The 15,114-nt window shown below is 40.2% G+C and overlaps 2 protein-coding genes across 2 annotated transcripts in view; one reads left to right on the top strand and one right to left on the bottom strand.

Annotated features, from left to right (window-relative positions):
* Positions 1-3,751: 3,751 nt before the first annotated feature.
* Positions 3,752-6,204, bottom strand: LOC147235020 (coiled-coil domain-containing protein 89). Its single transcript, XM_086144573.1, has 7 exons — positions 6,148-6,204; positions 5,075-5,535; positions 4,486-4,616; positions 4,267-4,403; positions 4,107-4,183; positions 3,922-4,021; positions 3,752-3,838 (listed from the first exon to the last, which is right to left on the bottom strand). Exons 1-7 carry the CDS (start codon positions 6,202-6,204, stop codon positions 3,752-3,754), a joined length of 1,050 nt encoding a protein of 349 aa, XP_086000699.1.
* A 6,026-nt stretch (positions 6,205-12,230) lies between these two features.
* The window catches only part of lrp2a (low density lipoprotein receptor-related protein 2a), a 48,385-nt gene continuing 45,501 nt past the window's right edge, over positions 12,231-15,114 (top strand). Inside the window, exons 1-7 of the mRNA XM_086144574.1 lie at positions 12,231-12,321; positions 12,528-12,644; positions 13,012-13,122; positions 13,271-13,384; positions 13,505-13,621; positions 14,761-14,904; positions 14,986-15,105. Coding sequence (XP_086000700.1) covers positions 12,231-12,321; positions 12,528-12,644; positions 13,012-13,122; positions 13,271-13,384; positions 13,505-13,621; positions 14,761-14,904; positions 14,986-15,105 — 814 coding nt within the window. The remainder of the gene's footprint in view (positions 12,322-12,527; positions 12,645-13,011; positions 13,123-13,270; positions 13,385-13,504; positions 13,622-14,760; positions 14,905-14,985; positions 15,106-15,114) is intronic.

The following is a 15,114-nucleotide window of genomic DNA, read 5'->3' on the forward strand; positions in this document are numbered from 1 at the left end:
TTGTAAAATACTTATTAAATGCCTTATTCAACGATTGATAGACACATTTTCCTCTCAACAATTGAGTCAGGCTTTAAAACACTTGGAATAGAATTCGATCCATCGCCGGCTTATTTCTGCCGCAAAATCACGTCTTGTTAGGCAATTATATATACATATATTACATTTTATTGGTTCTTCCTTACAATTTGATAAAAGGAAATTGTCAAATGTATCTTGAGTTTTAAATGTAGCACTAGAAATCAGAGTCTTATTATTAATTTCTTTTTTGTTTAATTACATTTTTCTAGCGCCTGTGCAATGAGGCATGACGTTGTCTTTTGATAGTACAAAAATATTTATTTTGATTTGTATGATCATTTGAATGTATAAATAAATGATTTGCTTCCTAGGAATTTGACTTTGAGCTTGACTGACCTGTCTTAAAAGAGGATATCTATCATTTAACTATGGATTTTTGAAATACATTTTAGCGTCGAGAGTAAAGCTCTGGGCAACTGCTTGAAAACTGTATCGCGTGCAAACTTCATAATAGTATATTTATTTTGTGAAAAATATATCAGACATTACTAATTGTCAGTCAAACTCAACTGTGAATTGACATGTCGGTTAAACCCCTGCAAGGAAATTCAAAAAAATAAATAAAAGAGTCAAGATGAGGTTCGGGCATTTTAAAATGAAATGTATGAAGCATTATTTATACTACCATAAATTCCACACTTGTGGGTTTAAAAGTTTAGAGGCCATAATGGCAAAGACCCCTGGCACCTTTAGTCTCTGGACTGGAATTCGGGATGACCAATGTGCCTGCCTGGGGATAGAGTTTCAAAGGTCGGGGATTTTTTAAATTAATTTTACAATGACAAAGGGCCGGAAACAAGTGCATCGATGCTTTGATATTACAGGAAGTGGAAATCTTTGCAGAGATGCTCCAATGACATGCTCATGCCTTGCATTGCATGAAGTAGAAACACAAAATATATGAGAAATGTGAAAATAGAAGAAAGGTATCTGTGATGGCAAAGGAAAACTAAAGAATCCTGTTTCTAGAATAACTTTTATTTGATGCTGCTTAAACTTGAGCTTCTTGGATGCTATAAGTTGTTAGCATACGTGGTTAAACTATGATACTGGCCATACCAGCACTGTCTACCTCCTTAACAATTAGAAAGGAATGCAAAAAAAAGTGGGGATTCCTTTTAAAAATATTTCATAAAAATGCATTTACTTTAATGAATGGAGCACCCGGAGGACAAGTAACAAGCTGCAAAATAAAACACCTGAAACTCCAGGCGATTCTTCACCTTCCGAACCCTCAGAGATGACCATCTGACCCGTCATCGGTAGAGCTGACCTTTCAGCATAACCTCCTGCACCGCTCAGAGAGACGGCGCTGGTCCCGAGGAGACTGGCCCGCGGATTCATGCAGCTTCCCGCCTGCTGCGCTTGCGGTGACGAAGCTGTATATTCCAACGCTCCGGGCAAGAAGTAATTAGACGAAGCTTTCTGACACGAAAGAATGTTGCGCTGAATGATAGCTCGGCAAATCCACCCAGACGCTTTGCGCTATGATGAATGACAACCGTTTGTCATTTTTATGCTGCAACAACATTTATAGGCTGTGAAAAGGTTTGTCTTATCTGAATGTACATCCTTGACTGGATATTTTTCATGTTAACCGTGTTTGTTGGCAGATAATACCGCCACATTCATATCCTGAAAAAGCTCCTTTTTGCCTTTCTATGAAAAACCCTACAAAATTTGGAACAAACTGTGTTCCAACCTGTAGTTGTATACTTAAAACTACCAATGGGGGGAAAATAGGCTACCGTATAATTAAAGTGATAATCATTGCACAGATCATTTGATAAAAAAGTTAACATGTGATTACCAGCAACAAGTAGTTGCTTCCTCATGTAAATCATCAGATTAGGTTGCAGTCATTGCTACTTCGGTTCACTTTGCCTCACTGGTTTATGCTTTCTATGCATTTCTGGACACAAAAATTACAAACGCTGCAACTGAATCACATTCAAGAATCCAAGCAAGGTTTGACTTTCCAGTGTATTCACATTAGTGTATATTGTAGACACATTTTTACAAGAAAAACCATGCACATATAACATTGCCTTGCTTTACATCTTAAAACGTACGTTTTTGCACTCCGAAATCTGGGGCTGCTATATCTGAAGATATTGCCCTTTCAGGTTTATTTCAGCGTCGAACGCCAAACATTTCATTACGAATATCAGTGACAGCTGTTTTTAACCTCTGACTTTTTAAAGTTTTCTCTCAAATACTCAGACAGGACTGGACAAGGTAAACAAGTATTTAAAGCTAATTTTACAAATTGCTCGCCGTGCTGTGTTCACATTGGTTGTTTTTTTAACAGAAAGTTCATACAAAAAGTCATTTTTAATGGTGACAACTGTTCATAATGAGGAAATACACTTGTTTTTTTAACTGGAGATCCATGCAGTTGTAACGATGGGTACAGTCATTTTCCCCCCATGATACAAAAAAACTATCGTTTAGTAACAAAAAAAAAACGATTTTAATAAGCAACGCAGCGTTCTTCTTTTCCCACCAACGTCCTTGCAAACTCCTGAATTAAAAAGGGGGAAATGCCTGCAGGCGACCTTTCTCGCCACCTAGTGGCCACCTAGAGGTCATAAGAAGCCCGTCACAGACTGCGCATGCTCAGACGGCGCAGCAGAGGGTGGGCAGCTGCAGGTCGTGAAACTGAACGCCCTGAAACTCAGTTGCAGGTCGGGGATTTATGACTCTCTCTTCAAATTAAGTCGGTTAACATCCAATATGAATTAGCAAAAGCTGATGTTTCAATTTCAATTTTAACATTATTGTGTTGTGATGGCTTTTAAATCACATGCTGATGCTCCCTGTGTTGTTTAATCCAACGTCCACATGTACTGCTTCTCTACCTGTCAGAAATATCTTTAAAAACAAATCAAAACAGCGCGACAGCTTTCTGGAAATAGCTCGTTCTTTTTTCTTTGAGTTGAATGGTAAGTTTTCTACAGTGTGAGTCCAGAATGCTGGAAGATTAGAACATTTCAAAGTTATTTTTCATACAAGATTATCTGTGTTAATATTTGTATACAATAATCTTTAAATGAAGAACTCATTCATTGAGAGATAGAGATAAATATATACAGTATATATTTAAATATAAACAGCTCAAAAAATAAAGGGAACACTAAAATAACTCATCCTAGAGTGAAATATTTTTATTAAATACTTTGTTCTTTACATAGTTGAATGTGCTGCATGGAAAGCAACTGTATGCACCCATGGAGCTCTGGATTTAGTGTCAGACTCCAAATGAAAGTGGAAAAACACACTTTATACTGATCCAGTGTCATGTTCTTAAAACAAGTCAAAATGAATCAGTGTTGCTCCTCAAGTGGACCGTTTGATTTCACACAAGTGCGATTGACTTGGAGTTACATTGTGTTGTTTGTGTTCCCTTTATTTTTTTGAGCAGTATATATTAAATATCGTCACCTTTTTAAAATAATGATATTTTTTTGACTAAAATTGTTTTTTGGGGCCTAAATCAACTCCTTATTCAACATAAGGCCCAGTTCTTCGTGTTTTCTGAAAAAGTTGAAAAAAAAGATCATTTTAAAAAGGCACTGAGATATGTATATACAACAATGGATTGTTTCATGTTCGTACTATAGCTACATATATATTGAGGTGAAAAATCACAAATTGCACGATACATGATTTAGCCAATCATGTGACGAAGTTTCTTATTTAACTCCCGTTCTTGTGCAAGCAGGCTGGAGCTGTGCTCTCTGTAGGCCTCAAAATCCTGTAAAAACCACAGACATGTTCAGTTTGCCCAGCTCCCAATACGAGCCAGTGTCAAATTCACCGCTCAGAGGTCATACAGACCTTATTGAGCTTCTCATACTTTCTGGTGGCTTCATCGAGTGACGCCTGGAGAGACGTCACTCTCGCATCTCGATTAACAGCTTCTGCTTCCTCTTTAAACCTGAGGTCAGATGCAGAATATTGATCTTAGCATTTATGTCCAGTAAACAGCAACACCGTACACATTTTGTTGACAAACAATTTACCTGCCCTCTACTTTGGCTCGAGCTTTTCTCTCTGCTTGGATCTTGTTCATCAGCTGTTGGATCTCTTCTTGTTTTTCCTTGAATTATTAAATCTGTCAATATGATTGGACTGATTCCTTATGTGCGCTCGCGTGATGTGAATTGTGCTATTTTGAATTACCTGTATTACTTTCCCTCTTTCCAAGGAAAGACACAGTAATGATTCTTTCTCTTTGGTGAGGCTGGTTATGCTTTCTCGCATGTGGAGTTCTCTAAGAGCGTTCTGCTCCTCGGCCGTTTGCAGCTGTAGCTTCACATCTGATGATGAAAAAGGTGGAGAATGAGAGGCAAATGTTATTTTATCGCCTTGACTTGGAATAATCAAATACTAGCTGCTTACCTTTGCACATTTGTGCTGCGTCTGTGTGGCGTTGTTGCAGTTGATGCAGTTGATCACACAGCAACGTCTCCTTGGCTTGATACTCAGAGGCTTGTTTCAGGAGATTTATCTGGCATCCAGATATTTTCTCCCTTTTAGAGTATTTGTAACACACAGATATTAGTTTTAGACAGTAAATCTTGCATTTTGAACTGTTAGGACTATTAGCTATCTTTCTTTTTACTATGAATGCTGATTCATCTCCTTTTGGGTTAGTAGACAATGAAATCACTATCTGCAGACATCACTGCCCAAATGCCTCCTACTTTAACCAATGACATCAGACAAAAAGGGAAGTTACTGACAGTAAATGTTAAAATGAGACTTTTAAGCAAATGAACAAGGGTCATTTCAAACGAACTATTTGATTCACTTTTACGGTATCCAAAATTTACTGACGAAGAGTAACATTTTTCTGAGGAACTCCCCTGTAAGCACAATAGAAAGACTTCTCACCCGAGCCATTCCTCAATTTTAGGAAACTTTTGTGTAAGGGATTTATAAAACTATGCATACAGTATGAACAACTAGCATTTATTACAAATCTCACCGATATTCATCCTCCTTATTTGAGAATAGTTTGACTTCTTGCATTAGTTTTTGCAGAGCTACCTCTTTATCTTGTAACTTTTGGGAGAAAACGGTGTCATTTTCTCTTTGCAGTTGCTTATTTTGAAGCCTCAGCTGTGCGTTCTGACATTTGTACTCATCCATGAAACCGATAATCGCTTGATGGTTGGCGACGACGACCAATAGTCTTTTCTCTAACATCTTTGCTTTCTTTCTTTCGTCCTCCACTTTTTTCTTGCTGTCTGTTACTTGCGCCTCCAGCTCTGCGTTGACCTTCTGTAGGGCTTGGAATCGGAGAACCAGCTCATCTGCTCGCTGTTTTAGGATGCAGATTAAACTCGACTGCTCCTTTATCCTGGCCCGCAGGATCCCTGTCTCGGTTACATCTTCAGAAGAGCAGCTTAGGTGTTTTTGAGATGAATTGTTGTGACTGTCCGAATACTAGGAAAAGAAGACACAGATCCAATGTTAAACTATGATAGTTGTAAAATAAACAGCTGGTGAATTAGTTCATGTAACAAACAAAAATCAAATTGATTCCTTAATCAATAAGCTTGGAAAATTTTACCGGTGGGAATTTCAGCATCACTAACAAATGCATAGTTTTAAACTGGAAATCTTGTTGCACAGATGAGGTTGATAGATGAGGTTGATGAGGTTAGCACGTTATTAGTGTGATATCTATATGTAAATGGAGCTATTTATTTATATTGATATACTATTTAGATTATATCCACACTCACTGCAGCCAGGTTCACAAAATAGGATGATTGTATGTGTTTTGTCAAGGTATATAGTTTGTCATTCAGCTAATATGAAGTCAAATGAAAGTGACGTTGAAAGTTGACTTGAGCGTTACGTAAATGTTTGCTAGCTTTCGAAACGGCAGCGATAACGCGCTTATTTTAAAGATAGTGTGAATAGTTCAGAACTGTTAATACCCGCCCATGTTTAATTCACAACAATACTATTATTTTTTGGGAAAAAAAAATGCAGAAGCGGTGACTTTTTAAACTCCCAAGAAGCAGAATAGTGGATTAAACTGTTGGTCACCTCCGGGTCGCCGTCCAGACTCCTGGCACTCTTCGGGCTTCCCTGCGGTGTCGTCATCGCGTGTAAAAGAGGAAAATAAAAAAAGAAGAAGAAAAAGAAGAAGACACTCGAAATGAAAAACAAGTAACACCCTTTATTCAACCTCCTCTTTCTGCTCGGATCCACTTTTAATTGACGGCCGCAAAAAAAAAAAAGTTTCAGTTGCTCGGTTGCTATTGGAAACCGTCCCGGGCCCTTTGATTCATTCCGGGCGGCAGGTGAAGTTGCAGTTCCTACTTTTGACCACACGGTGGCGCTGTTGCGCCGCTATTTGAAGCCGAGCGGCGCGGTGACGTACGCGGGGACAGACGGACGTCTCCTAATAATAATAACAACAAAAATCATAAATAATCATAAACATTCTCAGATCGACAATTGGGATTCCACCTGATGAGTTTTTTATATATATAAAATCATCTACAAAAGCACTGCATCTCAATGTGAGAAATGGACTTTCTCACATTATGAGATCTCCCAAAGCATTATGCAGATTGTTGGGTTAGAGGGGATTTATACGGAGGGCCGAGGCTGGCCGGGTGAGGGGAGCGGCTGTCCTCCACTTTGCATACGCCCCTCCACCCCTCTTCCTCCTCCCCCCCTTTTTTATCAACTTGCGGGCCAAGGGAGACAGAGGAAAGCAACAGCATCCAAGTCTCAGTCCCCACAGCTCCTCCATCTGCACAACGGAGCTGGAAGGAGCGGCCAGAATGCGGAGAGTCCTGCTTCTTAAACTCTTTCTTCTCTTCATATACGGGGTTATTCGGTGCCCGGTTGCAGGTTAGTACTTTTCTTCTTTTTTTTTCTTCTTTGCTTTACCCCCACTCCACCACCACCAACGCTTCTGGTCACGGGTTTCTTATAATTTCGGTGGGAGAAGGAGTTGCCGTGCTTCTAATGATCCGTGCACTTGTTGCTCTTGTAAACAAAACAAGTATAAGCCCGAAAGGGGAAATTGAAGCTGGGATGCCGGATGAATTGTCAATAAATGATGTATTGCAAAACACACTTGTGCTTATAAAACAATAGAATGGGTGAAGTACTTTGAATTAAAAAAAAAAAAAAAAAAATCCAAAGTAAAACCAATCAAATTGACAACACATTGTCTTACTAGATCTTAACCCCTTTTATTTTTAATAGAATTACACTAAACTTAACCTGCATTAGTGATGCGGCTGCAGGCCAAAGTAATATTGACCCCTCGGAGTAGCGTGTTTTAGTACATAGTAGTATTACTTTTAAGGTTGCGCACAAAGCCTGCTTCAGACAGATTGGAAGTTCTCCTGAGGAACTTTTGCCTGAGCTTTAACTGTTGCTAGGTAACAGAAAAGAGCATGTGACTTACAGACAATCTGTAAGGACTGAGGGTTACTGGTACAAATCTCGTGTCGGTGCAGCAGTTTTTTTTTTTTTTCCTCCCCCACTGCTGCAAAACCAGTCATTCGGACCTCGGTCCGACTCAAAGTTGGACGTTTTATTTTCAGGTGAAATGCGCAGACGCCACTCCTTACAGTCCTGTGTTTGTCGCTCATGTTTGTAGCCCGGCTAGATCCTGCTTCTCAAATTGTAATCTGCTTTCTTTTTGCTCAACCCTTAGTGTGTAAGCTTCTTAGTGTGAATCAAGCAACTAATTACACAGCAGCTGCTGCAGAATGGAGCCATTCCTTAACCGGGGCCGGTTTGGAGTTAAGAAAAATATGTTTCCAGGAGGAAATGATGATGTTAACAATTGTCTGTTGTTTGTGATGTAATGTACTATATCATCTGCTGGCCTCACGATGTGTCAGACGAAATGGGAAGTGTCTGTAAGCTTGAAATGGGCCGGCGCCTCTGACGAGGAACGGTCATTTCCGATAACTTTCTCCGGTAACCTTCCCGTTTGCGGTTGCTGACATATGAGTTGTACAACATGAGGACTCACCAAATCATTTCCGGCGACTCTGTCAGCATTTTTATGGCGATTGGTAGCGCAGATTTGCCTGGATTAACACAACCCTTAAAGAAGTGTCAGGGGTTTGTCGTGTAGGTTTTGCTGATGGCCCGTCAGATCTGGTCAACTCCCATTGGGGAAAAAGTGTTTAAATGTTTGACCATTAAATAAGTCTTAAGTCTCTTCCGGAGGGCTTTCCAAGTCACGTTTATTCTTTATTTAATCGGATCCCCATTAGCTGCCTCTAAATTAGCGGGTATTCTTCCCTGTAACCTTACATAGCATTGCAAATGAACAAAAATAGACACAAGTAAAGCAGTTACCATAACAACGTGGTAAACCAGAATGCCATCCAAACAATCGACAACAACAAAAAATATACGAGCATATAACTCGCAAGTATTTTAATTGTGTTTTTCAAGTAGTATTTTAAAATTCACATCACTGAATTAAAAAGGAGTGACGTTGTGTGATAATAAACCTCGTCTTCTTATCGGATGCTTTAGAAACGATTTTCTTTTGAAAGAAGTTTGTTTTTTTCCAACTTATTTTTGTCTCAGCTTCGACAAACTGTTTTACTCTGATCTTTTTTACTCTTTTCCTTCATCTCATGAGCACAACAACTGTGGCTCAGGTTTGAGATTCTCGCAATGTGCTGACCATGATGCTTTTGGCTAATGTTACACTACACCTAATGTCATGTTTTGCCGTTTTTTTTTGCTTTGTAGGCAAGTTTGGAAAGGGGTTTCCGAGGCTACGCTCATTAAATCATTGGCCGGGAACTTCTTGATTATCTATTAAGCGCAGTAAGCGCTTTTCACAAGGGGACTTTACATAGACAACTAGGAATGCAGGCAATGTGTTTGCCATTCACCATATTAGGATGTCTTTATTAGATTTAGCTTTAAATTAGAGACTGTTTAATGTATTTGCTGTGTTATAACCTCAGCAGTGAAACTTGGCCAGCAGGTGCATGTTAAACCCCATGCATGCCGCCGCCTTTCCGGTCCAGAGGCCTAAATCCTTGTGCGACACGAGAAACAGGAGCAGAGTTTACTAAAAACTACAGAGTATATACTGCATTTACTCGAACTGCAGCTCTTTCTGTCTCGGTTACACGTACGCCGCGGCTTTTAACTGAGAATCAATTTACGGCAGAAACTTGACTTTTAGTGGCCGCGTCAGTGGATTGTAACACCATTATTTACGATGAGGTTACCGGTGTTTGTTTTGTCCCGTAAGAAAAAAAAAACACGGTTATCATTTTTCAATTTGACAGAGACCCAGACTTCGCCCAACACTCCATTTATTTATTCCTGTTGCTCCCGTGCCGCTGCCAAAGCCTCTCAGCGTTTCCACTGTTTTGTTTGTAGCGGTAAGAGCCAAAGTCACTTGTTTGGCATTTGACAGCATTCTGCTGCATTGATTTCCATATGAAATGGGCAGCAGCACTTTGCTCTGACAGCGCCGACGGGTCCAGCGTCTCATGCTGCCAGCAGCCGTTTTATTCCCTTTTTTTTTTTTCCCCCCCGACACATTCAGTGGGCGCCGAGGGCCGCGCCAAACAAGACGGTATTGACGAATGCATAAAGACGTCTCGTAGGCAGCCAGCGTGGCACGACAGAGATGTTTCGGTAGAAAGCGGACAGGTGTTTTCATTTCAGTTCCGGGCTCATTTTACATTTTTGCGTTATCACGGTAAACGGTTTACTGTACCCTGTCCTCGCCTGTCCATCTTCGAAATGACTTTTTAGTGTGACATTTCCACTCATAAGTTTGCATCCCTGCAGGCACCTCCTTTGTGCCATTGTAATTTCACAGTGGGGTTTAAGGCCTTTGTGGGATTCATTCTAATGAAAATTCCTCTACTGTTCTCCTCTGTAGGACCGTGGCAGGGCATCCTTATCTTCCTCCTCGGACAGTGCAGTTAGAACTCTCTCTCCCGCTGTGGGTTTAAGTTGCTAATTAGAAAAGACAAGACTCGCAGGAAAAGGAAACGGAAAACATCAAATTACACAAACAGGCTTATAGACAGAACACAGCGATCGTCAGGTGCAGACTAGATTTGGGGCTAATCCAACTGGCCTTTGTGACTCCTATTCTGAAATCTTCACAAACATCGTCAAAGACTAGGATATAGAAAGGGCTCTCCCACAAAGTAGTGATTTTCATAGTCTGACTCGAGTGTTTGTTTCCAATATAACTTGACACATCTGGCTTTAAGTCGAGCTGACCGTTCAGCGACTCCCCATTTCTATTCAAGACAAGATCATTAATAGCTTTTTTGGTATCATTCTTCTTAGGACGTAGCTTGTTTGCCGAAAAATGATTGAGTGGCAAGCATAGGATTTCCTGCTTCCACTACAGTGAAGGAAAAAGGGAAAAAGCGCGTGTTACGAAGGATGTCATGAACCTCTGACAGTCACTGTCTCACTCACACTGGGTTTATCAAGCCGGGAAACTGCTTGTTCACACACGATTGTATGTTTCGTAGCTTTCCCTGAGGATATGTCGGAATGAGTTTTTTTTTTTCCCATTTATTTTAACAAGTAGCTTTAAGGGCATGTAGCATTTTAAGGTTCAGGCGACGACATTTGTTTTGTTTTTTTATAGCAACATTCCTCATATTGAAAAAAAAATTCAAGTTCAGCGAGATATTTGATTGTGCAGTGGTAAAAAATAATGGACCGTTCCAAGCAGAGATGCAGCACCGTCACTAAGAAATTCACCACACCACAGCTCCTCTCATTAAAAAAAAAAAAAATCAGGTCAAAAAAGCTGTGGTACCACCCAGTACCACTATTTATCCCAATTACAATTCAGACCGGACACGAGCAGCCCGCATCATAAATCAAGCTGTCGGGGAGACAATCAGAATTGTACATTCCCGTTTGATGGAGTGCTCTGCCACTGAACTATGCTGACTAAATCAATCTCTCCTGGAAAACGTCAGGGAAGGCAGTCCAGTGGTACCTTATCACTACAGATGCCACTCAACATCAAAAGAAGGCTCGGATGAGTAGCAAAGGTTGTGCAACTATGGGGCGGCGGGGGGCTGGGGGTGGCTGGCACGCCTGTCTCCGCGGCTTGTCAACGCCTTTAACACCCTTCCTCGCCGGCGGAAGGCGTCTCCATCCCGGATACCGGGTTTTCATTATGCAAAGGGTATTGGTCATGCATCTTTAAATCAAACCGTCATTTAAGCTGAAATACAGTTCCTGTTTTGAGCTATCAAGAGGTTGAAAAGTGATCAAGTTGTTGTAGCAAAGCTGTTGGCTTTTGCCATTATATTCCCCTAATGACCTCTGCAGGAAATCTTTTACTTTAAATAAAAAGACATTGACTTCAGCCATTAAAAAACACACATACATATACGCATATGTGTGTGTGTGTGTGTGTGTGTGTGTGTGTGTGTGTGTGTGTGTGTGTGTGTGTGTGTGTGTGTGTGTGTGTGTGTGTGTATATATATATATAAATATATGTATACATACATATGTATATATATATAATATATATACACACATACATACATATATACTTACATATAAAAAAACAGAAAATATATATATTTTTTGTTTTATATATATATGTTTAAAACAAAAACAAGAAGAGTGAGGGAGAGAGAGAGAGAATTTATCCATCAACTTGTACACTTTCATTAAATGATACTATTGTTCAATTAGTAAAAAAAATCTCTTAAAATCTCTCTGTATATATATATAAAAAAATATATATATACATATTTTATATATATATATATATATATATATATATATGTATATACATGAAAAAGGCAGAAATTATTTTTTATTTATTTTATTCTTTTCTTTTACTAATTGAACAATAGTATCATTTGATGAAAACGTACAAGTTGATGGATATTCATCTCCCATATATTGTGATAGTTACACATCCCCATACTGGTTCCTGTTTAGACTTTTTTGTTATATTTTAGTGAGGGTTGCTCATTGTAACTGCTTAACTTAAAGGTGTAAGTTAATACAATATATCAGGTAAACTACTGGTCATGGATGCAAGTTTATTTTGATTCGAAAAACACAAAACAAAATATTTTTGTGTCTCCAAAGCTCCTGAAACATGCAGTAGCGAGAGTTTCATGTGTTTGAGTAACGACGAATGCATCCCAGACTGGTGGGTGTGCGACGATGAGGAAGACTGCGACGACGGTTCCGATGAAACACATTGTCGTAAGTATATTTCACAGCGTTCTTTTTTGACGTTCCAACAATTTCAATTGCACGATAAACTGGTATAACCGTCACAATCGTTTTGCAGATTTCACGCAAATTATCTGTGAAATCCGAGCAACGTTAATGATAAAACGTAATCCCGAAACATAAGAAGGCATTTAAAGTGAATTTGACGGCCGACGGTATCTTCAATCTGTCTGCAGCTTCCCGAACGTGCGCAAGTGACCAATTTGGCTGTAGTAGCGGGTCATGCATCCCAGGAGTCTACAGATGCGACCATGTGGCTGACTGCTTGGATGGTTCTGATGAAAGAAACTGCAGTAAGTCTTCTTCAAGGTGGTTTCCTTTTTTTTTTTTTTTTTTTTTTTTTTTTAAATCTCGGGCCTCTGTGGCATTTTAATCAATTTTTTCAAGATTAAGAGGCTCGCTGACTGACAGAAAAGACCACAATATGCTTCTTGTTGTCAGAGGTTGATTGTGGATTCTTTGGTGGATTAGTCAAGCTGTAGCTCAGTTACTATGCCATTTTTTTTTTTTTTTTTGTCATGGTCAACACGGCAGACTCGCAACACTATACACTGTGCGAATATCAAAATTGCAAGAATCCCGTGGCTGCTGCCGTCTGAAAAGAACACAGCGGTCAAGCAGACTTAGATCAAATTGCTCTGTTGATGATTTTTCTTTCAGTTTACCCCGAGTGTACACAGCTGAGATGTGCTAATGGAGCCTGCTACAACCAGACCCAGCGATGTGACCAGATAATCGACTGTCGAGACAGCTCCGACGAGGCAAATTGCAGTAAGAGGCTCGCCGATTGATAGAAACAGACTCTCTTAAATGTCATCCTTCAGCCCGGCCTTTGTGTCGGACAATGCGAGAAAACGCAATCCCGTCCACGACATCAATGATCGTTCTGTTCGGTCCTTTTCTGGTTTGCTGTCTGTAGCGCAGCACTGCAGCACAGGCCAATTTCCCTGTCAGAACGGAAGGTGTATTCCTCAAAATTACGTCTGTGACCATGATGACGACTGCTGGGACCGTAGCGATGAAGTCAACTGCAGTATGAAACCCTCCTTGCTGTATTTAGTTTTCAACCTTCATGTTTACCCTGAAAACACACTCTTTTTTTTTTTTTTTTTTTTTTTTTTTTTTTTTACAATTCTTCTCCCCACTCTTGCAGCATACCCTCCATGCAAGGGCAACTACTTTACGTGCCCCAGTGGTCGATGCATCCACCATGTCTGGCTTTGTGATGGAATGGATGACTGTGATGACAACGCGGATGAAAAAGGCTGTGGTACGTATTAAAGCAGTTGTTGTTTGTGTACAAACAACATTTGTTCTTTGGGTTATTTCACTAGTTCGGAGGGATAACATCGGTAGGAAGTGAGTCACCGGATTGATCCGCGGTCGGTTCATCGTGGGCGAGACAGTGGGCTTATAATTTTGTCACCGAAGTTTTCAAATGCCTCTTTGTGGCACACGATTCCACGGCCCCCCAGAGGGCTTTAGAATTTCAGCACACGGCTGAGAAGAGTGTGTGTTTTTAGAGGGTGGGCTGTGAAAGGCCTCTGTGACCCTTCAAAGCGCCACTCGCCTGCATTGATTTAAAGTGACAGTAATTTCCCTGAAAATTTTCTCAGCCGGTTTTCTTAAGATCAGCGGTGCAGTCTTGCGGAGATAAGGCTATCTGTCTTTAATAGAGAGCGCACACTTTGATTATCTTTGCATCTCCAACAGTGTGACAACTATCAGCTGCCCTTTTTTTTTCCTCATTTAGTGCAATATTCTGTGCATCAAGTCCCAACAGTGAATATTTTAGGGGTGGGCAACTATTTTGGCTGGCGGGCCATATTTCTTATTTAATTTTCATGTGCAGGCCAATTAAGTGTCATGTAAATTGAACAAAATGAAAACTGCAATTTGAATATTAACATTTTTTGTCATTTTATTTCAACTTTTGAATCATGAGTGATGATATAAATGTACCGACATTATTTTGTATCATCCATACAAAATTAACCCTCGTGTGGTATTAACATTGTGTTTACTCTTCTTGTCCTACGGGTCAAAAATGACCCATAAGACAATCTTTGTACCCTAGTGGTGTACAGCCCACATGGAAACATAAACAAAAAAGAAAGATCACTTTTTCTAATTATGGAGTCTCTTCAGGAAAAGTCATGAAATTTCAAGTTTTCTACAGCTAAAAATGGTAGTGGGTCACTTTTTACCCGCAAGACAACACAAGGGTTAAACAAAAGGATAAAACAAGGAGTTTCTAAATTCAGTATTGACTGAAACTTATTAAGACTTATTCTTATATTCAAAGAAAATACTTTGGCGTGCCGGGTAAAAAAGTAAAATGGGCTACATGCGGCTAGGGGCCGTAAAATGACCAGGTCTGGTGAATATAATGGCTTGTTTGTTCCACAGATAATGTACCACGGGAGTGTTACCCAGGAGAGTGGCCGTGCCCATCCTCCAGTGTGTGTATTCCTGTGGATCAGGTGTGTGACGGGAAACCTCACTGTCCGGACGGCGAGGATGAAACCGACGTCGCTGCCGGACGCAACTGCAGTAAGTGCCAAAGACAAGTGAGCCTTATGCGACGCAGAAATCGAAATAAAGCGCGCTTACTTACGATGACCGCGGTTTCAGGTATCTCAAAATGCGCATCTTTGAGCTGTGAGCATCGGTGTCATCTTTCGCCAAGCGGGGGAGCCTGCTCCTGTCCTTCTGGATACGTCGTCAGCAGCGACGACAGCCGCTCATGTATAGGTATAAACT

The sequence above is a fragment of the Fistularia commersonii genome, chromosome 4 (genome assembly GCF_037954325.1).
Source record: "Fistularia commersonii isolate RoL2024-O1a breed Wild chromosome 4, RoL_Fcom_v1.0, whole genome shotgun sequence".
Taxonomy (NCBI): Eukaryota; Metazoa; Chordata; class Actinopteri; order Syngnathiformes; family Fistulariidae; genus Fistularia; species Fistularia commersonii.